General features: G+C 36.4%; 1 protein-coding gene and 1 pseudogene across 1 annotated transcript; one reads left to right on the top strand and one right to left on the bottom strand.

The window, feature by feature from the left end:
- Positions 1 to 466: 466 nt before the first annotated feature.
- Positions 467 to 1,593, bottom strand: LOC101401438 (olfactory receptor 2AJ1-like). The gene has a single exon (XM_004439349.2). The coding sequence runs from the start codon at positions 1,580 to 1,582 to the stop codon at positions 467 to 469; it is 1,116 nt and encodes a 371-aa protein (XP_004439406.2). The 5' UTR covers positions 1,583 to 1,593.
- A 4,959-nt stretch (positions 1,594 to 6,552) lies between these two features.
- Positions 6,553 to 21,123, top strand: LOC101401181 (uncharacterized; annotated as a pseudogene).
- The last annotated feature ends 1,936 nt before the right edge of the window (positions 21,124 to 23,059 follow it).

Raw genomic sequence — 23,059 nt, 5'->3', positions numbered from 1 at the left:
AACCATTTTTCTTGAAAACCGTCTTTCTTATGCTGACTCCCATAGATGACCTCCTCTCTAACATTACACCACTACTTACTTAACACAACTCAGCAAGTGACTTTTTGATCTACATTCAATAGTCTTCATGGTAGACATACTGATAAATACAGTAGTCTCTCCATTATAAAAAATAATTATAATCATATTATCATGGCTAATTACATTGACATCCTAGATACCTGCCTGGCTCTTTGTTGTCCTTAAGTATAATTTTACTACATTTCACAAAAATACAGATAATTTTATGGAAACACATTTGTAATATAACATGTGTGTAATTGTATTAAAAAAATGATACTTACAATTTTTTAAAATTTTAGTGGGAAGAAGCTAGAAGACATGGGTCATCATTTACTTTTTATAAGGGCCTTGGGTGATTATAATTAGGATCCAGAGGGAACAATACATTATATGAGGTATGTATTTACAAAAACAACCACGTGACAACTTTATTAAGAATTTGCAAATATCCACTTCTTTCCATACTTAGAGAGATAGAGACTACGATTTTCTTCTCAGGAGAAACCAATAATGCAATTCTTTTAGGTATTGAATACAGAAATATGTACGACACACACTCCAAGTATTTTTTTCCAATATTTTTATGTGGAAAGATATTTTGGAGCATATTTTTCATTGCCACCAAAACATCTTTATTTCTAAAGCTGTAAATAATTGAGTTGAGTGTGGGAGTGAGGACAGTATAGAATATGGCCAGGAACTTATCCTGGCCTGGAGTGTGGTATGACTTAGGTCTCATGTATGTGAAAATAAATGGCCCATAGTACATTATGACCACAACCATGTGGCAAAAGCAGGTGAAAAATGACTTTTTCTGTGCTTCAGATGATTTCATTTGGAGGACAGTAAGGAGAACTTGGACATAAGAAGCAAAAATTAGGGAGAAAGGGATGAGCAGGAAAATGATGCCACTTACGTAAACTCCTAGTTCGTAGTGTGTTGTGTCCATACAGGACAATTTCAACATTGCAGGGATTTCACAGAAAAAGTGATCAATAGCTCTTGAGCCACAGAAAGGAAGATGGAATGTGTAAGCCGTGTAAACTATGGAGTTGACAGTCCCAATAAGCCAGGACCCTGTAGCCATGAGAATGCTGACATAGTCATTCATAAGAATGGGATAGTGCAATGGGTGACTGATGGCTATATAGCGATCATAGGACATTACTGCCAGGAGAAGGCACTCACCACCCAAGAGTGTGAGGGATAGAAATACCTGGAAGCCACAACCAGCAAAAGAAATAGTTCTGTTGCCTGATAGAAAGTTAGTGACCATTTTGGGAACAATATTGGAAATATGCAAGATATCCATAAAAGAGAGATGGCTGAGCAGGAAATACATTGGAGTATGAAGTCGTGGGTCCCTGTGGATGAGGAGAATCATGACAGTATTTTCTGTTATGGTCATAATAAAAATAATTAATATAAAAGAAAAGAAAAGCAGACTTGTTTGGGAAGAAGAGAACAGTCCCAACAGAATGAAGTCACTGCTGTAAGTCTGATTCTCATGTCCCATCATGAATTTTCTTATGTTACCTAAAAAATAAAAAATATAAATAAATAAGAGCCAATTAGAAAAGGAAGAAAAAGTACTATAAGTCTCAAACTCATTTCCATATATCTGCATAATAAAAGAGAGTTAGTGATGCATAGTTTGCCATCAAAGTCAAAGGACTCTCAACAAGCTTTTGAAGTGGGCATGTTTTACAAGATGAGCATTTATTTGTTTGAATCAGGTGATGATATTCCTAATATTGAGTGTATACCAGCTCTTTGTAGAGTCACAAACTCTTAATTCCATATTCTTTACTCAAGTCAAGTCTGTTTCCAAATGTCACCTTCTCCAAGAGATCTACACCTAAATACCGTGTTTATAATCACAATGTTCCCACTAGCAATACCACTTTCCTGATCCTCCTTGCTGTGCTCATTTTACTTTTTGCAAATCACTTTTCACCTTTCAACATATTAAATAATAAACTTACAAACTGTAAATTTTTTAATTGTCATCTCACCACCAGAATTTAATCTTGACTATGGTAGATCTTTATTTTGTTCACTGCAATAAGCCGATTGCCTAGAATAGAACCTGGCAATGATATTTGTGAAATACATGAATAAATAAATGGGTTGTAAAACTCATTTTTCTTGTGCAATTTTTATTTAGATAAAGCTCAAAGAAAATGAAATGTATTGTTTCTAAGTCTTTCCAAAAATAATAATAATGAAATGCTGTAACAAAAATTAGCTTAATCTATGTTGGTAATTTGAAACATCATTTATATTTTAAATCTAAAAAAATAAAAATTTAATTCAGTCAAAATCAAAAGTCATTATAAGAATATATTTTATTTCTGTCAGTTTTATTAACTTATAGAAATTGAATTAAATTTTATTAATTCTTTATTGGGGAATCATAGGCATTAACAATATTGTTTTTACATGGATAGTGGTTACTTAACTGTATATAAGAATTTGTGCAAATTCAGAATGTATGATCTATCGGTCAATATCAATAAAAGCCAAAAATTTTTTGAATCTAAGATTTTTTCAAGGAAATTTTTACTGTGTATTTTAAGATTTTGTGTCTTTATATATATGCAAAGTATTTATCACTTGACAGAAGGAATCAATGAGTTCAGTCACTTCGGTGCAAAAATTAACCTTTGATCTTTAATTATTTTCTACATAAACTTTTTTTTAGCTGAAAATAGTCACTTTATTTTAAGAAAACTTAGACTGTGGTTATGGAGAATGAAACAGAGTAACATTGTAATAAAACATGTAGGCCATTTCATACCAAGAAAATTTAATATAAAGAAAATAACAGTCCATAATTATGTTTTCTAGGCATATCTCACTCCATTCAAGCAGTATCTACTTCTGGTCAAAATGTGTGTGCTAGATTTACACCTATATCAAAAAAGGCTTCATTCACAAATAAGTTATATGAGACCCTAAATTAATTTCACCAGGAATCCAACTAGTTTGTACCAGTAGCCAAATTGTTTGGTTTTGTTTATGAAACTACTTAGGACTTAATAGGTTTATTCTAACTAGTGAATCAAATTCTCTTTAGTGGGTTGTTATTCAAATGGTCCATTGATTTCACCCCCATTTTGAAATTGTTTTCTAGCTATAGTCATGTTCCAATCTTTTCTCCCCTAAAAAAATAGTCCTACTGTATCATGTACTCAATGATTGCACTACACTAAATTTATTTTTATCATTTTGCATTTATCAAAATTTTCAAAATGTAATATATCCATTAATTTTGACTTAACTAGAATGAAAAATCACATCTGTTCCAGATCTCTTATTACACAAATAAAGACTACAGAATATTTTTTTAAATTTAGATTTAACTAGAGGCCAACTATTTGCTAATATTGGTAAGACTATAATTTAATAGATTAAACAACTATTGATATGCTCCTATGTTATGTCTTTACATTAAGTTTTGACTATAAAACAAATAGAAGAGAAAAAACCTCAAGTCAATTCTTCCTGAAAAATATTTAGTTTGAAAAGTATTTGTATGAAAACCCTGGAGAATACTAAGTCTGATGTGTGTGCTTATATTTTACATAAATGACAGCACCATTTTTATCTTTTGAAGTTTTATAAAATACCTGGAATATAAATGGCCCACTTGATATAATAATTGTAAGTTCTGTCATAAAAATTTTAAATATCAGACTTACTGGTCTGGTTACCAACTGATTAAAATAATTGGTTTTTATTGATAAGTCACTCAAATCCAATGGAATTTCATGGGAGAGGCAGAGGTCAAACACTGAATTGCCCTAAATATAGACGAAATAATATCATTACTTATTGAAAGGTGTTGATATGGAATATGGGTACAACTGATGCATCATAGGCTTTAACTAGCCTAGAAATGAGTGTGCTATTGACTCAATTATATTAAGAAGGTAGCAATACACATTAAAACTTTCCTAATGATTTGAAAAGACATAAACAAGAAAATTTAATGCAAATATAGTATCCTGAATATATTTCATTTTTTGTCCTATCTGTATACAAAACAATAATCAGACAAGAAATTTTAATCTGACATAAATTTCTATAAAATCAGGATGGTAACAGGATCTGATTCATAGGGGTTTTTTGAATATTAAATAAGACACATTAAACATACATACACATAAACCCATATACATACACGTACATTCATGCACACACACACACAAACATAGAACAGAGCCTGGCACATAGTAAGCACTCAGAAACAATGACTATTATTGTTTTTTGATTATTATTATTGTTTCTATTTTTACTCTATTAGTATATCAATTATTACTGTACTATTATTATTATTTCCTCATGCTTTAAATATGCATTTAAGCTCTTCTGTACTAGAGAGAGAGATAGAGAGAGGTAATGGGAGAGAGAAAGAAAGCGAGATTAAAAAAGATTCAAGATATGACAGAATATAACTGAATAAAGTGCATTTAATGTGGTGAATCAGAAATATAATTGTACTCACTTCTTGGTAAAATAATATAGGTTCGTGAGGCTCTTTGGGGGAGTAAGCAACTCAGCATGTTGAATGAGAATGTGTGAGTGGGCTTATCACCCATACGTATACATATGTACACAGATGTGTGTGAGAGTGCAAAGCAATGCTCCTTATTCTGAAAGCAATCAGCTGAGCTGCTCACAATTCCATTTTATGCTAGCTTTTTGATGTTTTCATTAACCATGTTTTGCCCTTCTGACTTTTCATGGCACTACATCATATCCAAAAAATTATTGCAGGGTGATCTTATGTCTAGACTTTACTACTACCGCTTCAACTTAAGAGAATCCTGTAATTTGCGCCTCAGAATGACATCAAATTCATTATTCCCAACACTGAACTACCCAAGTAAGACCCACAAAATAGTAAATGGCACCATCATATACAATTGCCCCAGCCAGGAATCAGAAATGTCTTTATTTCTGCCCTTTTCCATCCACAAATCATCTCCTACCTATTCTATGTTAGTGCCTCTCATTGGGTATTCTCTCTCTTGGGCTGCATACCTTGTGTGGCCATGGCAGCTCTAAAGCATCCATTCTACCCTTCTCTTTCTATTGAACAGATCTGTGTTAGCTCAGCACCGCTCACATACAATCACACACTTCTCAGCTCTCCTTGTAGCCAGAGGAGTGTGGCCAATTGACTAAATTTTGAACAAAGGAAACAGAAGAGTGTTGGGACTGGAGATGCACAACCTTCTTATTCCTTATCCTGCTAGTTCACATCTGCATATGATGATGTGTGGTTCTGGAGTCTTCCTGAAAGAATTGTACAGGGAACAAACTCCAGGGATTCTGGAGTGGAAAGCTGTGAGCCACAGGGTAATGTGTTATTATTGATCATGACAATGTGGAATTATTAATGAGAAATAACTCACCAAAATTGTTCAAAAAATTGATATGGAACGGGAAAAAGAAAATTTCATGTGATAGTTGTTTTCTATCCTTAATATTCCTATTGAATTGTGAATTTTAGGGTCATGGACCTAATACAATTCCAGTGTGTTTTATTCAAAATGCTTAGGATTTGATCTTATGAGATCAAAACTTAAAGTATTATAATATTGTAATTATAATTCAAGTAATTCTCTGCCTCGAATTTCTCCCCACATAAATGCACTTTTTGTCCTGTTCTAGATCACACATCCTGGAACATCATTTTGAGTATGCAAAATCTCTCATGGGTTACATTCCATATGCATTCCATTACAATAACATTAAAATACCCATGAATCTCTCTGTGTTTAGTTTCCATTTTCAGTGAAACTGAAGCATTTGTGTTTACTTGTCTTCCTTTCATGTTTGCTTTAACCTATATTCTTTCTTCCACATAAACATTCCTCTCTATTCTTTCTAAGGGCTTCAAAGTCTCCCGATATCTAAGATTTCAATTAAAATCCTCCCTCTGTGGAGAATTCCTTCTTTTTTATATCTCTTTTCTTTGCTTCTCTTTCTTGCTCATAACTAGACAGCTCTGTCAGGACTACACCTTTGATCTGTGGCTTCGCTGTCTGTGTTTAGGTTTGCTCTCTGCATTCTGAACATAACTTATGCATCTCTTTCTGATGTGGACCCGACATCCACCCAAGGTCCTCTTCCCTTTACACACACAGGACAGGACATTCTTGCTTAGTCCTTTTATATTTAAGACATTTGGCTTTCTGGCACCTCAGAAGCTACAAGTAACCTTCTCTTCAATTGTGTCTGGCCATTGCTCATACCATTAAGGCATCTACTTCAATGTCACTTTCTCCAGAGTGACTGATAGGTATGGGGTGATGCCTCAATCCAGTTATTCACTTCAAATTACCTGAAGATGTACAGGGAGAAGGGGGACAAATGGTTTTGGTGGAGCAAGGAGAAATAAAGAGGACACCTACCACCTTGAAGTCAGGCAGAGTGTGGCTTCTCGGAGAGAAAAGACCCACTCTTTAATAGGATAACATGGGGAGCCATGTCTCCAGAGAAAATCCAGAGAAAGAAGTGAAGGGAACATACAGCAGTCTCTTGTGTGGAGGTAGGTGGGGGCACTGAGACAGATCAGACATTCTTCAGGGTTCAGTATAAGAGTCCTAGTGTCACAAAGGGAAGGGAGATAGTCTGTATCAACATTGGCTGAACAAAGTGAGATTAAGCTTTTGTTGAAGAAAAAAAAAATCTTCCTTCTCTGACTCCTTTTCCATCATTCCCTCTTAAGTAGCATACTTTATTTCCACTCTTCAGGGCCTGAGAGTACACTGTCTTTAAGGGTTCTGTTTATGACACGTCTCTTACACTAGATAGAAGCTCCAGGGAAGGTCACTGGGTGGACCTCACTTGCTGCAATGCTGAGTCTCCCGGGTGTTTGCAGTCAATGGATGAACGTAATTATTCCACTGACTGCATATTACAGAGAGGCAGATAAAAAAGATAGAATCACTTCATCTTAGTGATTCTGCTTGTTTTCATTTTTGATGGATTCATGAGTTGATTAAATGATCACCAAAAAATATGGATATGTAAGTTAATGGAGCAAAAGACATTCAGATAATTTACTTGGTTTTTTTTTTTTTTTTTTTTTTTGACAGCTAAGCCTCATTGAGCAATTTTAAGTATCAGGCAAAATTTTAAATGTCTTGCATTTATTAGCATCTTACAGTTACTCATTTATTTAATAGTCAAAGAACTGTATGGGACCCAGAGAGATTAGGCAATATTCCTAAGGTTATCAGGCTTAACCAAGGCTTCAAGTCGTAAAGTTCTGCTGTCAGAACTCACATTCTAAACTAAACACCATTTTTCTCACAAACTGTTATCTATTTTACCCAACATAGGGACTCCATTTGGGAATACATTGTTCTTTAGCGAGGGAAAGGATAGCTGTTTCACATGGATATTTAAAATGAGGGAATTGCAGGGTGTCTAGTCCTATCTTTAAAATTGATCTTTCCCTGAGTGCAAGCTTTTTAAAATCAGACAATTGTGTTCAGATCTGTGTGAAAGTCTAAAAGAATCATTCACGTAGGAAGACATACAGATAGACAATAAACTAATGCAAAAGTCTTCAGCATCGTTAACATCAGGGAAATGCACATTAAAACCAAAATGAGTTACTATACCAAATACAATAAATAAAATGAGAAAGATTGAAAAGATTCACAACTGCTGATGATTTGGAGCAACTGGTACTTGTGAAAGGAAGAACTTGCCTCATCCCAGAGTGAAAAAGAAGATCTGCAACCCACAGCCAGTGGGGGAGATGGACTACTTGCCAGTCAAGCATCAGCAGCCATTTTGGCACAATAGTGGAAACCAGGATCAGGTCTACGAGAGAGAGTTGGCTCAGTAAGAAGTACGTGTGGATCTGGGGTTCCGGGTGAACCAGGAGAATCATGAGGGCATTGCCCACTAAAGAGTTCAAAGCAATTTTAGAACCATCACAAAGAGGAATAGGTGGGCTCCTCTGAGATTAAAGAGTTCTAGGAGAATGAAATACGAGATGGTGTTCCAGTTTTCCATGATTTTAAACAGAAGTGACACTTCAAATGGAGGAAAAAATGAGAAAATTTTCAATATTTACAATACTTTATCTGAATTACATATTTCTTGATACATACATGTGTGAAAATGAAACCTATTTCAAATACTTTATCTGCCTTTTGCAAAAAAGTTTTAACTTGGGCATAAAAGTAATTTCAACTTCATTCAACTTTTTCCTCATTTTCAAGGTTTTCAAAATAAGTACCTCTCAGCTTTATTATTCATTAATTGGCATAGCAAATAAAAATACTTGATAAATTGCAAGAACATGGTGTGTCTTTGTACTACATGACAGTAACATAAGTGGACAGGAGGAAATTATTCACATAATTTGTCATTTATATTCACACTTGCCTTATATAATGCACAGTCAATATTCTTAGAAGTTGAATTAAATCAGTGTTTAACTCTATAAAACTATGTCTTTGATAATGAGGATTACACAAATATAATATATCAAAATTTATTTAAACCTACCAAAATCAGATAATTACTTTTATCATTTCTTAGTCTGGAAGGCATTTTTACTTTTCAAACAAGAGGACTTACATTCTCAGGTCAAGGAAATGGAAGGACTGAGTCTGCAAATGGAAAAATAACTTAATTTGGAATTGTTAGTGCTTTTAGTTTAACTTTATTGAGTTGTACGCTGAAAACAATAATGACTTTCTTAGAATATTTCCCCTAATGCAACACTACAATACTAAATGCAAACTTTCATTAACTGTAAAAAGGCACTTTGTGTTATGAGACTGTTTCCCCTCAAAGTCACAGAAATACAAACTTTACTGGGTAAAGAAGAGAAAATAAAACTCCTTAATTCTTTACCCGACCACAGAAATAAATTAATTTCTTCTTCAGTTCTAAGACAATCTAAACATTTAAAGGCATTTTCATCTCTGATCTGCTGGAGCTGAAACTGTTCTAGGTTGTTGAATAAATACAATCACGGCTGCAGAAATAGGGATGCTAATTCAGTCTTAAGTATATGGTATAATTCAATGAAGTTACATAGGAAAAGGAGTCCACCTCCTCCATGGTCATTCCATTTGCCACCACTTTTCATATCCATCCCATGTTTGAATGCCAGTCAAGATGGAGAAAAGCAGTGAAAAAGGTTCACGCAATCCTGAACTCCATTGCTTGAACATCAATATTGTACTGGCAGCATTCTACTGGAGGTTTTTAGTTGGTTGCTTTAAAATCAGACCTCGTGGAATTATACTTCCTCCCTGTCAAATGTACTTTGCATTTCCCAAAACGTTGTGATCTTCCTACCCTCATATCTCTAACATGTAGTCTATACCCTTAGTAACTGTATGAAATCTCATATTATGGCCCTCAGTATCGCTCTTCTGAAGGACCTCACAGTGCTTCTGACTAATTTCTTTGACATGAGAGCTTATTTTCCATCATTTCCATCTCCCTTATTGTTGAAGATTGATAGAGTTTTAAATCTGTTTAAAGATCAATAGGTAATTTAGTAACTGTAAGTGTTGGGCGAGTTTCTTAAATTAATTTTTGCTACCATCTTATCCATTTTTTTGGGGGGGTGAGGAAAATTAGCCCTGAGCTACCATCTGCTGCCAATCCTCCTCTTTTTGCTGAGGAAGATTGGCTCTGGGCTAATGCCCGTGCCCATCTTCCTCTACTTTATATGTGGTGTGCCTGCCACAGCATGGCTTGATAAGCGGTGCATAGGTCCGTGCCTGGGATTTGAACCTGCGAACCCCAGGCCACTAAAGCGGAGTGTGCACTCAATAACTATGCCACCGGGCAGGCCCTCATCTTATCCATTTTTAAGTGTACTGTCAGCACAGTGGCATTAAGTATTTCCACATTGTTGTGTAATCATCACAAATATTAATCCCCACAACTCCTTTTCACCTCTGATGAAAGGAGTTTTATCTTCTCAAACTGAAGCTCTGTGTCCATTAGACCATAAGTCTCCATTCTTCCTTCCCCTCAGACTCTCGAAACCACCATTCTACTTTCTATGTCTATGATTTGACTACTCTAAGAAACTCAGATAAATGGAATCTTACAGATTTTTGTGTGTGTCACCGACATTTCACTTAACATAATGTCCTCAGTGTTCATTCATGCTGTAATGTGTGTCAGAATTTTTTTCCATTTTAAGGCTGAATAATATTCCTCTGTATACACGTACTACATTTTACTTATTAATTCGTTCCGTCTCTGGACATTTGTGTTGCTTCCATTCCAGTTGCACTTCAACTTACTGGGATTTTTGATAATGGACATTAATTGTTTTTTATTTTGATAACTTAAACATATATATCATAAAAATATAGCATTTTGAGCCAAATTTTTACTTACATTATGTGAGAGATGTTTACATGATTTTAGAGAAAATTTACAACTTTTACATGAATTTCCAGTTTACAAAATACATTTCTTATTATGATATTTCTACTTGTAGTTAAATATTTTATCAAATATGAAATCAGTAGCTCTTAACTTTTTAATGGAGATAAGTGATACATCTATGCATTTTACTTTTAGGTAAAATAAATGTATAAAAACAATTAGTCATCATGAATTTAATTGACTAGTTAACATGCTAATAGTGTTTAGATTATTAAATGGAAAGATCAACTAAATGTGTCAATTAAATTAAATGAGTGGTAGGTAATTATATTTTTCTAAGATTTATTAATGAATAGCTATTTGTTTAATTAAACTTCCTATCTATATTTTCATATTATACAAGTGAGACTATTTGACACTAATTTTAATGTTTGTAAACATACGCAAAAAAGATTCCAAGGGATAGTTTCTAACGAAATTGACTAAGGATACAAAGTGTGAAGGAAATTTAAAATGAGGAATTAATTCATTTTGCAAATAAAATATCTACAATGGCATTAAACGGAAGAATGAAAGCTCAACATTGACTAGTACAGGAAAAGGAAAATTTAATACTCTGAAAAATAAATATTGTCTTTTTCTTTCCTCATTATGGCTTCAGAATGCTAGAGATTTTCTAATGGTCTTTTCATCTGTTTCCAGTCTTTCACCTAAAATGGGGCTAAAATTGTGATATTTTTACTTTAAATAACAAACTCATCTCTTTTTGCATGCTACTAGAAGACACAAATATACCCCTTCCTTTTTCTTATAGTCACAGAATATTTAGAAAACCACCTATAATATTCCTTTCTACTTTTCCATATTTTTCTAATCCTTGTTGCCCTCTCTGAACGTTAAAACAGAATCTTTTCTCCCAGGGTACTGGGATGTTTAATCAATCTCTTTTGTAAAACATAAAATAGTAACAGCCAAATGATTTATTTGACTGAATTGACAGGTTATTAAAAGAGTTTTAACTTGATGATTGTGTCAGCTGGCATACATTTTAGTTCTTCAGATTGTAGGATAGATAATAGAGTGTATTTTATCTGTAAAACTATATTGAGAAAGTAGTATAACTGTAGATTTTGTGGAATTCAAAATTCATAAACAAGTTGCTAAATATAAAGACATTAGTGTGACCTATTCATACTAATGAAATAATGAATTCACACTATTAGCACGACTGTGTTGCCTGTGACCTATTCACACTAATGAAATAAAAGCGATGATCCTGAAAAGGCTAGATCAGCATCCCCTCTGAGCAGCATCATGATAGGCACCTCTTTGGGTGTAAGAAGAATTTTCTACTCTGGCAGTGTCAAACTTCCTCATATCAGTGTCTAGAGTGACTTATTAAGGGGTGTGGCCCATTGCCATGTTTTGCTAAAAAATACTCTCATTAATTTGCCAGAGCTGTATAAGTCTGACTCTTTGGATGCTGAAGATGCTTAATTTTCAAAGATTTTAGAGATTCTCAGAACTTCAACATACTTCTCTGCATCCTTTCAGAAAGCTGTGATTCATTAAAATAAGAGAAGCATTTAAAAGGAAAAGCAAAATACAGACAAATGTCCTTGGAAATGTATTAAGATTTAAAAATACATTAAGGGGGAGAGAGAAGTCATGATGGCGGCATAGGCAGACTCTGAACTCACATCCTCCCATGGAGACAGCCAACTTACAACTACTTGTGGAAAAATTACCACTGAGAGAGAACTGAAAACTGGATAAGAGAAACTGCTGCATCAAATGACAATCCTAATGGAGGTGGAAGAGGCAGAAATTCCCTTCTGGAGAGAAAAAATGCCACCTTCACAAGCCACAGTGCTTCACGGCCACCTGGGAGAAGCCCAAAGGTCTGCAGCCCTCCGTGGATGAGTGGGGCCCTGAGCTGGGAGCACACATGCAGTAGGCATTTTTTTGTACCCAGCACAATTGAGACAAGTGGCATAATAACTGACTTTGCCTGCTACTAAAACATTGGGGAGCACCCCCAGAAAAGCTGGTTCACAAAGAAATTAAAACTGGCTCTTAAAGGGCCCACACACAAATTCACTCGTTGCAGAAAGCAACTTAAAATCACCAAAAAGAAAGGTGCACAGTGCTTTGGTGAAAAGAGACTCACCTTATAGGCTCTAAGTGCATCTCAGGGAGAGGTGAGACCTCTCCAGGGATGGGACATTGGCGGCGGCCATTGTTGTGGCCTGGTGTGGGTGTGCTGACACAGACTCTGACAGATGCCATTGGAGTTCTCCCTGGAGCCTGCTAGCCGAGGGTCTGCCCCCCCCACTAGAGCACTGATTTAATCCAGCTCAGCCAGGGCAGGCAGCCCACCCTAGGGACTGGCCCTACCCAAAAACAAGCCCTTAAGCAACTTGTGGGCCTGCATAGATTGGTGACTGGATTCTCTGCAGCCTGGTGACTGGACCCACTTCAATGGGGCAGGGTGTGCACAAGGAGTAGGTGGAGAGTGTTTGGGGGGTGGAGTGTGTGGGGGTCCCGCTGTGGAGAGACTGGGTCAGCTTCAGGAGGTGGGGGCTCGCACATGGAGCAGGACTGTGTTGACTGTGTGTGTGGACCTCTGGGTGGTGGGGCTTGTCAACTTCAGAAGACTTGCGCTTCACAAAGACCCACATAGGGGGTTTGCCCCACCTTCCAAAGACTGAAACAATTGGGAGCTCCCATGCAAGAGGCCAGCACCACCCAGCTGCAATCCACAGAGAGCTGACTAGGGACATAGAGGCCAGAGGCTTATAGCAATTGTAAGCCCCTGAGCCTAACAACCTGCCACTCTGGGGGCCTACTCACTTAAAAGAAATATTGCAACACAAATGTGCTTTAGAACTTGTAGCCAGCTGTGCTGGGGTTCCCCAAATCTGATAAAGAGACTGAAGGGCCCACAACAACTACAGGCAGCTGAACATTACAACAGCTGTCCAGGAGCATAACTCGGCCTCTCTGGGTATCTACAGGGAGAACAAACAGGTCACAACAGAAGGACACATGTACTCACATAGGGGTCACTCCTGGAACATTCAGAACTGAGGGAAGCACACTACGGACCTCATAAGGCATCACTTATATAAGGTGACCTATCCAAGAGCAGGAGACGTAGCTGACCTACCTAATACATAGACACAAGCATGGAAAGAGGCAAAATGAGGAGGCAAAGGAATACATTCCAAGTAAGGGAACAGGACACAACCCCAGAAAAGGAACTATGTGAAACAGAAATGAGGAACATACCCGACAGAGAGTTCAAACAAAGAGTTAAGGATGCTCACTGATCTTGGGAGAAGAATGGATGAACTCAGTGAGAATGTAAACAAAGAAATGGAAGATATAAAAAAAGAACAAATCAGAAATGAAGAATACAATACTGAAAATTAAAAATTCACTAGAGATCTCAAAAGTAGAGTAGAGGATAAAGAAGAACAGATCTGTGAGCTGGATGAAAGACTAGAAGAAATGACCCAATCTCAATAAGTAAAAGAAAAAAGAATTAAAAAAGAGTGAGGACAGTCTAAGGGACATCTGGGACAACATCAAGCACACTAACATCCATGTTATAGGTGTCCCAGAAGGAGAAGAGTGAGACAAAGGGGCAGAGAATCTATTTGAAGAAATAATAGATGAAAACTTCCCTAACCTAAGGAAGGAAACAGACATCCAGATACAGGAATCACAGAGAGCAACAAACAAGATAAACCCAAAGAGGCCCACACCAAGACACATCATAATTAAAACGTCCAGAATTAAAGATAAAGAGAGAATTCTAAAAGCCACAAGAGAAAGACAAATTACATACAAAGGAAATCCCATAGGGCTATCAGGTGACTTCTCAGCAGAAACCTTATAGGCTAGAAGAGAGTGGTACGATATATTTAAAGTGCTAAAAGGAAAAAACTTACAGCCAAGAGTACTCTACCCAGCAAGGTTATCATTCAAAATGCAAGGAGAGATAAAAAGTTTCCCAGACAAGCAAAAGTTAAAGGAGTTTGTCACCAAGAAACCAGTACTACAAGAAATGCTAAAGGGACTTATTTAAGGAAAAGAGAAGACCACAAATAGGAAAAATTATCTATTTCCATGATAAGAGGGTAATGGATACAAATGCACAAAAAAGAGGTTAGATATGATATCAAAAACATAAAATGTGGAAGGAGGGGAGTTAAACAGTAGATCTTTCAGACAAAGGTTAAACTAAAGAGACCATCAGTTCTGTGTATGGACCCCATGGTAATCACAAACCAGAAACCTATAAAAAAATACACAAAAAACTAAGAGAAAGGAACACAAACATAATACTAAAGAAAGCCATCTTCCACAAAGGAAGAGAGCAAGAGAAGAAGAAGGAACAGAGAAAGACTACTAAAACACTGAGAAAAAAAAATGTTTAAAAATGGTAGTAAGTACATATGTATCAATAGCTACTTTAAACGTCAATGGACTAAATCGCCGATTAAAAGGCATAGGGTGGCTGATTGGATAAAAAAACAAGACCCATATATATACTGCAGACAAGAGACACACTTCAGACCGAAAGACACTCACAAACTGAAAGTGAAGGGATGGAAAAAGATATTCCACGCAAATGGCAATGAAAAGAAAGCTGGGGTAACAATACATATATCAGACAAAATAGACTTTAAAACAAAAACTGTAAAAAGAGACAAAGAAGAGCATTACATAATGATCAAGGGAACAATCCAACAAGAGGATATAACACTTCTAAATATCTACGCACCCAATGTAGGTGCACCTAAATATGTAAAGCAATTGTTAACAGATATAAAAACAGAAATAGACGGTAATACTATAATAGTAGGGGACTTTAACACTCCACTTACACCAATGGATAGATGATCCAAACAGAAGATCAATAAGGAAACATTGGCCTTAAACGACACACGAGAATAGATGGTCCTAGTAGATATATACAGAGCATTCCGAAAAGGATATGCCCAAAAACCGAAGGATACACATTCTTTTCATATGCACATGCAAGATTCTAGAGGATTGATCACATATTAGGCCACAAAACAAGTCTCCATAAATTTAAGAAGATTGAAATAATACCAAGCATCTTTTCTGACCACAACTCTATGAAACTAGAAATCAACTATAGGAAGAAAATCAGAAAAGCCACAAATACGTGGAGATTAAACAAAATGCTACTGAACAACGACTGGGTTAATGAAGAAACCAAAGAAGAAATCAAAAAATACCTGGAGACAAATGAAAATGAAAATACAACATGCCAGAATTTATGGGATACAGCAAAAGCAGTTCTAAGAGGGAAGTTTATAGCAATACAGGCCTATCTCAACAAACAAGAAAGATCTGAAATAAACAATCTAACAATGCACCTGAAGGAACTGAAAAAGAAGAACAAACAAAGCCCCAAATCAGTAGAAGAATGGAAATAATAAAAATCAGAGCAGAAATAAATGAAATAGAGACCAAAAAAACCATAGAAAAAATTAATAAAACCAAGAGCTGGTTCTTTGAAAAGGTAAACAAAATTGACAAACCTTTAGCTAGACTCACCAAGAAAAAAAGGGAGAAGGCACAAATAAGTAAAATCAGAAATGAAAGAGGAGAAATTACAACAGACACCTCAGAAATACAAAAGATTATAAGAGAATACTATGAAAAGCTATATGCCAACCAATTCGACAATCTGGAAGAAATGGATAAATTCTTAGAATCATACAACCTTCCAAAACTGGATCAAGAAGAAGTAGAGAATTTGATAGACCAATCACCAGTAAGGAGATCGAAACAGTAATCACAAACCTCCCCAAAAATAAAAGTCCAGGACCAGACAGCTTCCCTGGTGAATTCTACCAAATATTCAAAGAAGACTTAGTACCTATCCTTCTCAAACTCTTCCAAAAAATTGAGGAGGGGGGGAGGCTCCCTAACTCATTCTATGAAGCCAACATTACCCTGATACCAAAACCAGACAAGGACAACACAAAAAAAGAAAATTACAGGCCAACATCACTGATGAACATCGATGCAAAAATCCTCAACAAAATACTAGCAAATCGCATACAACAATGCATTAAAAAGATTATACACCATGATCAAGTGGGATTTATTCCAGGTATGCAGGGATCGTTTAACATTCACAAATCAATCAACGTGATACACCACGTTAATAAAATGAAAAATAAAAATCACATGATCATCTCAATAGATGCAGAGAAAGCATTTGACAAGATATAGCCTCCATTTATGATAAAAACTCTGAATAAAATGGGTATAGAAGGAAAGTACCTCAACATAATAAAGGCCATACATGACAAACCCACAGCTAATATCATCCTCAATGGTGAAAAACTGAAAGCTCTCCCTCTAAGAACAGGGACCAGACAAGGATGCCCACTGTCACCACTCCTATTTAACATAGTACTTGAAGTCCTAGCCAGAGCCATCAGGCAAGAGAAAGAAATAAAAGGGATTCGAATTTGAAAGGAAGAAGTTAAACTGTCACTATTTGCAGATGACATGATATTACATATAGAAAACCCTAAAGAATCCACCAGAAAACTTTTAGAAGTAATAAATGAATATGGTAAAGTTGCAGGATACAAAACCAACGTACAAAAATCAGTTGCATTTCTGTACACTAACAACGAAGTAGCAGAAAGAGAAATTAAGAATACAACCCCATTTACAATTACAACAAAAAGAATAAAATACCTAGGAACAAACTTAACCAAAGAGGTGAAAGATCTGTATACCGAAAACTATAAAACATTGCTGAAAGAAATTGAAGAAGACACAAAGAAATGGAAAGATATTCTGTGCTCTTGGATTGGAAGAATTAACATAGTTCTGACGTCCATAGTTCCTAAAGCCACCTACAGATTCAATGCAATCCCTATCAAAGTTCCAACAACACTTTTCACAGAAATAGAACAAAGAATCCTAAAATTTATATGGAACAACAAAAGACCCCGAATAGCTAAAGGAATCCTGAGAAAAAAGAACAAAGCTGGAGGTATCACACTCTCTGACTTCAAAATATACTACAAAGCTATAGTAAGCAAAACAGCATGGTACTGGCACAAAAACAGACACACAGATCAATGGAATAGAATCAAAAGCCCAGAAATAAACCCACACATCTATGGACAGCTAATCTTTGACAAAGGAGCCAGGAACATACAATGGGGAAAAGAAAGTCTCTTCAACAAATGGTGTTGGGAACACTGGACAGATACATGCAAAAAAATGAAAGTAGACCCTTACCTTACACCATACACAAAAATTAACTCCAAATGGATAAAAGACTTGAATGTAAGACTTGAAACTATGAAACATCTAGAAGAAAACATAGGCAGTACGCTCTTCGACATCTGTCTTAGCAACATCTTTTGAAGCACCGTGTCTGACCGGGCAAGATAAACAGTAGAAAAAATAAACAAATGGGACTACATCAAACTAAAAAGCTTCTGCACAGCAAAGGAAACCATCAACAAAATGAAAAGACAACCTAACAATTGGGAGAAGATATTTGCAAACCATACATCTGATAAGGGTTTAATCTCCAAAATATATAAAGAACTCATGCATCTCAACAACTAAAAAACTACCAACCCAATTAAAAAATGGGCAAAAGAACTGAACAGATGCTTCTCCAAAGATGCTATACAGATGGCCAACAGGCACATGAAAAGATGTTCAAAATCATTAACTATCAGGGAAATGCAAATCAAACTATAATGAGATATCACCTCATGCCCGTCAGAATGGCTATCATTAACAAGACAGGAAACAACATGTGTTGGAGAGGATGTGGAGAGAAGGGAACTCTCATACATTGCTGGTGGGAGTGCAAACTGGTGCAGCCACTATGGAAAACAGTATGGAGATTTCTCAAAAAATCAAGGATAGAACTACCATATGATCCAGCTATTCCACTGGTGGTTATTTAGCCAAAGAACTTGAAAACACCAATGCGTAAAGATACATTCACCCCTGTGTTCATTGCAGCGTTTTCACAATAGCCAAGACTTGGAAGCAACCTAAGTGCCCATCAAGGGACGAATGGATAAAGAAGATGTGGTATATATACACAATGGAATACTACTCAGCCATAAGAAACGATGAAATCCAGGCATTTGTGACAACATGGATGGACATTGAGGGTATTATGCAAAATGAAATAAGTCAGAGGGAGAAGGTCAAATACCATATGATTTCCTCCATTAAGTAGTAGATAATAACAACTATAAACAAACACATAGAGACAGAGATTGGATTGGTGGTTACCAGAGGGGAAGGGGGGAGGGAGGAGGGCGAAAGGTTTAATTCGGCACATGTGTGTGGTGATGGGTTGTAATTAGTATTTTGGTGGTGAACATGATGTAATCTATGGAGAAATAGAAGTATAATGATGTACACCTGAAATTTATACAATGTTATAAACCAATGTTACTGCAATAAACAAAAAATTTAAAAAAAAACTAAAAAACAATAAATCTTATCAACATCGATGAAAAATCCTCAACAAAATACTAGAAAACCAAGTTCAGTCTCTTGTTAAAAGGATACATTATACAGCATGTCCAAGTGGAATTTGTTGAAGTAATGCAAGTACATTCAAAAATAGTAAAATCAATCATTACTATTAACCATATTAAAAGAATAAAAGAATGATCATCTCAATTGATGCATATAAAGCTTGTAACAAAATTCGATATTCTTCCAAGATAATGGCATTTGACAAACTAGGAATAGAAGGAAACTACATCAAAATAATAATGATAATGACAATAATAACAATAATAGAACTAACATGATAATCAATGTTGAATAATCAAAAAGTTTTCCACTAAGATCAGGAACAAGACAAAGAAGCCTGATTTCACTATTTCTATTCAACATAGCACTGGAAGGCCTAGCCAGGGCAATTAGGGCAAAAAAATGAAATAAATGCATCTAAATTGGAAAGGAGGAAGAGAAAGACTAAGCATGTCTGGAAAAATAAAAGGAAAAGTCCTTACATTATGTACTGTAAGTTCTGCACCACCTACCCTGGCACCCTATCTGGGGACCTCTCAGTCTGTAGCCGTGAACATTAGTAAGGAAGAGAGCTTCCCTGCTCAGGGTAAATTCCTCGTGACACGCCAGTGCAAGTTGAGCTGAATCCTGACATTCACATCTATGGCATCTGCAAGCAACAGCGTAGCAACCTGGATAATCCTAGCTAACAAGCAAAGTGGCTGCCAGCTAACTAGCACCACCAGGGTAGCCCAGCATGGTATAGTTTGTATCAGAGAAAGCTGTACTTTCTACCCAGATTCTTACCACACCAGAACCATCACAGACAACCACAGTTACAGCTCCAGAGTTGATTTTTGAACTGGACTGTCAAAGTTGTTTGCCTGTGGAAAATAATGGAAACCAGACAGCCACTGTCCTTTTTATCCCTGCCAAGTCGCAGGCCAAAAATCCTGCAGTCCTGCCCACTCATAAAAGTCTTACGTGTTGCTATGCAGTTTGCCAGTTGAAGACTGCGTGTGGACATGCAGCATTATTTAAAAATTCACATGGGAGACAAATCCCACAAATGTAAAGTCTGTGGTAAATGTGTTAGCTGGAAGGATAAGCTGAGGAACCACATGACAAACAGGTGTGAAGCCCTGCAAGCGTAAGATGGATGACTACTTCACTGCCAACATCAGCAGCCTTAGAAAGCACCTGCAGGTGCATTCCAATGAGTGACCCTTCAACTACAATATAATGAATGCCCCTATGCCAGCCCCAACTCCAGCCAGCACACTATCCACCTCTGATCTCACACTGCGGATGCATACTCTCAGTGTTGGCTCTCCAAAGCCAAGTCCAAATTAAACTCATACTTAAAAAGGCTTTTTTACTTGCACTGGAGGAGAAGCCTTTTGAGTATGATTTCTGCAATGTCCACTGCACAATGAAAGGAAACCTCACAATGCACAGCTGCATCAAGAACAGCAGAAACAACTTCAAGTGTGCATTGTGACTTCTTGAGTGCCAGCAAAGCCACTCTCCAGAAGCACAGTAGAGTGTGCCAGTAGGAGAAATACAAAAAGTGCTCCAAGTGGAGCTACTCCTGCCCCAGCAAGGCCACCATGGGCATTCCCAAGCCCATCCACTGCAGAGCTACTCCCTTACAGTGTAATTACTTCAGCTTTGACACCAAGCAGCCCAGAAACTTGAGCAAGCTTCCGTGTGGACATAGTCAAGGCCTGTGACCTTGGAGAGGAAAGACACAGGAAGACAGAGTAGCCAGCAGATGGCCAAGCAACTTTTCACAGTGATATATGCAATAACTTCTTCGTGCTGGAGGATTCATTCTGCAGCCATAAAAGGCAACACAATGAACACAAAGAGAATAAGAACTGCTATGTGGCTGTCCTACAGTTTCAGAACAACTCCACAAACATTCTGCAGCTCTGTCACTGTGGAGGTACCCCTATAGGTACCCCTCCAGCCCAGCCAATTGCTCCAATTCGGTGAGGGGATTGTCAAAATCATCACTGGGTATCAAGTGCCCCAAACACTGTCATCTAGGCTGCTTCCACTGTAGTGAACATCGTACCAGTCATAAGTAAGATTCTGTAAGAGGTTTTCTTTTAATGTGTTTAAGGATTGTTATGAACTCCCTTTTATAATAAATTGTAATTGTTGTGATGCTTGTTATAATTTTAACACTGTAGTAACTTTGATAGTATTTCTTCATGATAAGGTTATTTCTGAATTGCCATATTCTAACTTTTGTAGAGTTTTAAATGGTACCAAGATGATTCTGATTAGGGCTTGGAATTAAATGAATTAAGTGGTGAATACATAGTTTGTCTCCAACTTGATTTGCCAACTCTGATAAATGTTTATTTTTTTCCATCTTATTAAATTTGTGTAATAATTGTAATCCCCAGCATCTCTAAGCACCCCCCACAAAGTTAGGGGTATTAGTATTTTAGTACAGGATACAAGTCTATTGGTATGAAAGGTATTTTGTACATAATGTTACATGGATATTTGATAACAAAAGAAGGTTTAGTGTTAATGTGCAAAAAAGGAACAGTTTTCTAACAAATTGATGCATGATTTTAAAAAAAAGGAAGAAGAAAAATTATCTCTTTCTACTGATGACATAATCTTATGTTTAGAAATCCCTAAAGAATCCTCAGAAAAACACCACGATCTTTTGGAAATAATAAATTTTTCCAAAGAAGATAAATGAGGGTGAAAAAGCATATAAAGAGATGCTCTACATCACTAACCACTAGGGAAATGCAATAATTGCAGGTTACAAAATCAACACACAACAAGCTGTTGCCTTTCATACATTAAAAACAAAAAATTGGGGGGCCAGCCCCATGGCTTAGCAGTTAAGTGCGCGCGCTTGGCTACTGGCGGCCTGGGTTCGGATCCCGGGCGCGCACCAATGCACCACTTGTCCGACCATGCTGAGGCAGTGTCCCATATACAGCAACTAGAAGGATGTGCACCTATGACATACAACTATCTACTGGGGCTTTGAGGAGAAAAAGGGAAAAAAAAGGAGGAGGATTGGCAATAGATGTTAGGTTATGGCCGGTCTTCCTCAGCAAACAGAGGAGGATTAGCATGGATGTTAGCTCAGGGCTGATCTTCCTCTCTCTCTCACACACACACACACACACACACACACACACACAGACAGAAAAATTTGGGAAATGAATTAAGAAAACAACTCCATTTAGAATAGCACGAAAAAGAAAAATTACTTAGAAATAAACTTAAGGAAGTTGGTGAAAGACTTTTACACTGAAAAGTAAAAAAGAAATGTTGAAAGAAATTAAAGACACAAACAGTGGGAAGACATTTCATTTTCCTAGATTGGAAGACAATATTATTCAGCTACTGGTACTATCCAAAGTGATATATATATCTTATATATATCAATGCAAACTGTATCAAAATCCCAATGATGTTTTTTGCAGAAATAGAAAATTGAATTCCAAACCTCATGTGGAATCTCAATTATCTCCAAATTGGCAAAGCAATCTTGGAAAAGAACAGAGTTGGAAGTCTTACACTTCCTGATTTCAAAACTTACAACAAAGCTACAGTAATCAAAACAATGTGGTACAACATAAATCAGACCTATAAAGCAACGGAATAGAATGGAGAACCCAGAAATTACCCTCACATGGATGGTTAAATAATTTTTGATGATTGCCAACAATTCAATGGGGAAAAGACTGTCTTTTCAACTAATCGTGCGAAGAAAACTACATGTCCACAGGCAAAAGAATGAATTGCAACCTTGGCTTATACTATATACAAAAATTGACTCAATATGAATCAAAGACCTAAACGTAAGAGCTAAAACCATAAAATTCTTAGAAGAAAACATAGGGGTAAATCTTCATGAAACGAGATTTGGCAATGATTTTTCTAGACAAGACACCAAAAGTATAGGCAACAAAAGGAAAAGGAGATAAATTGGACTTCACCAAGTTAAAAACTTTTGTGATTCAAATGACACTATCAAATGAATAAAAAGACAACT

This window comes from Ceratotherium simum, chromosome 1, assembly GCF_057802395.1.
Source record: "Ceratotherium simum simum isolate JZ-2026a chromosome 1, ASM5780239v1, whole genome shotgun sequence".
Taxonomy (NCBI): Eukaryota; Metazoa; Chordata; class Mammalia; order Perissodactyla; family Rhinocerotidae; genus Ceratotherium; species Ceratotherium simum.
This window is presented reverse-complemented; position numbering and strand designations above follow the sequence as displayed.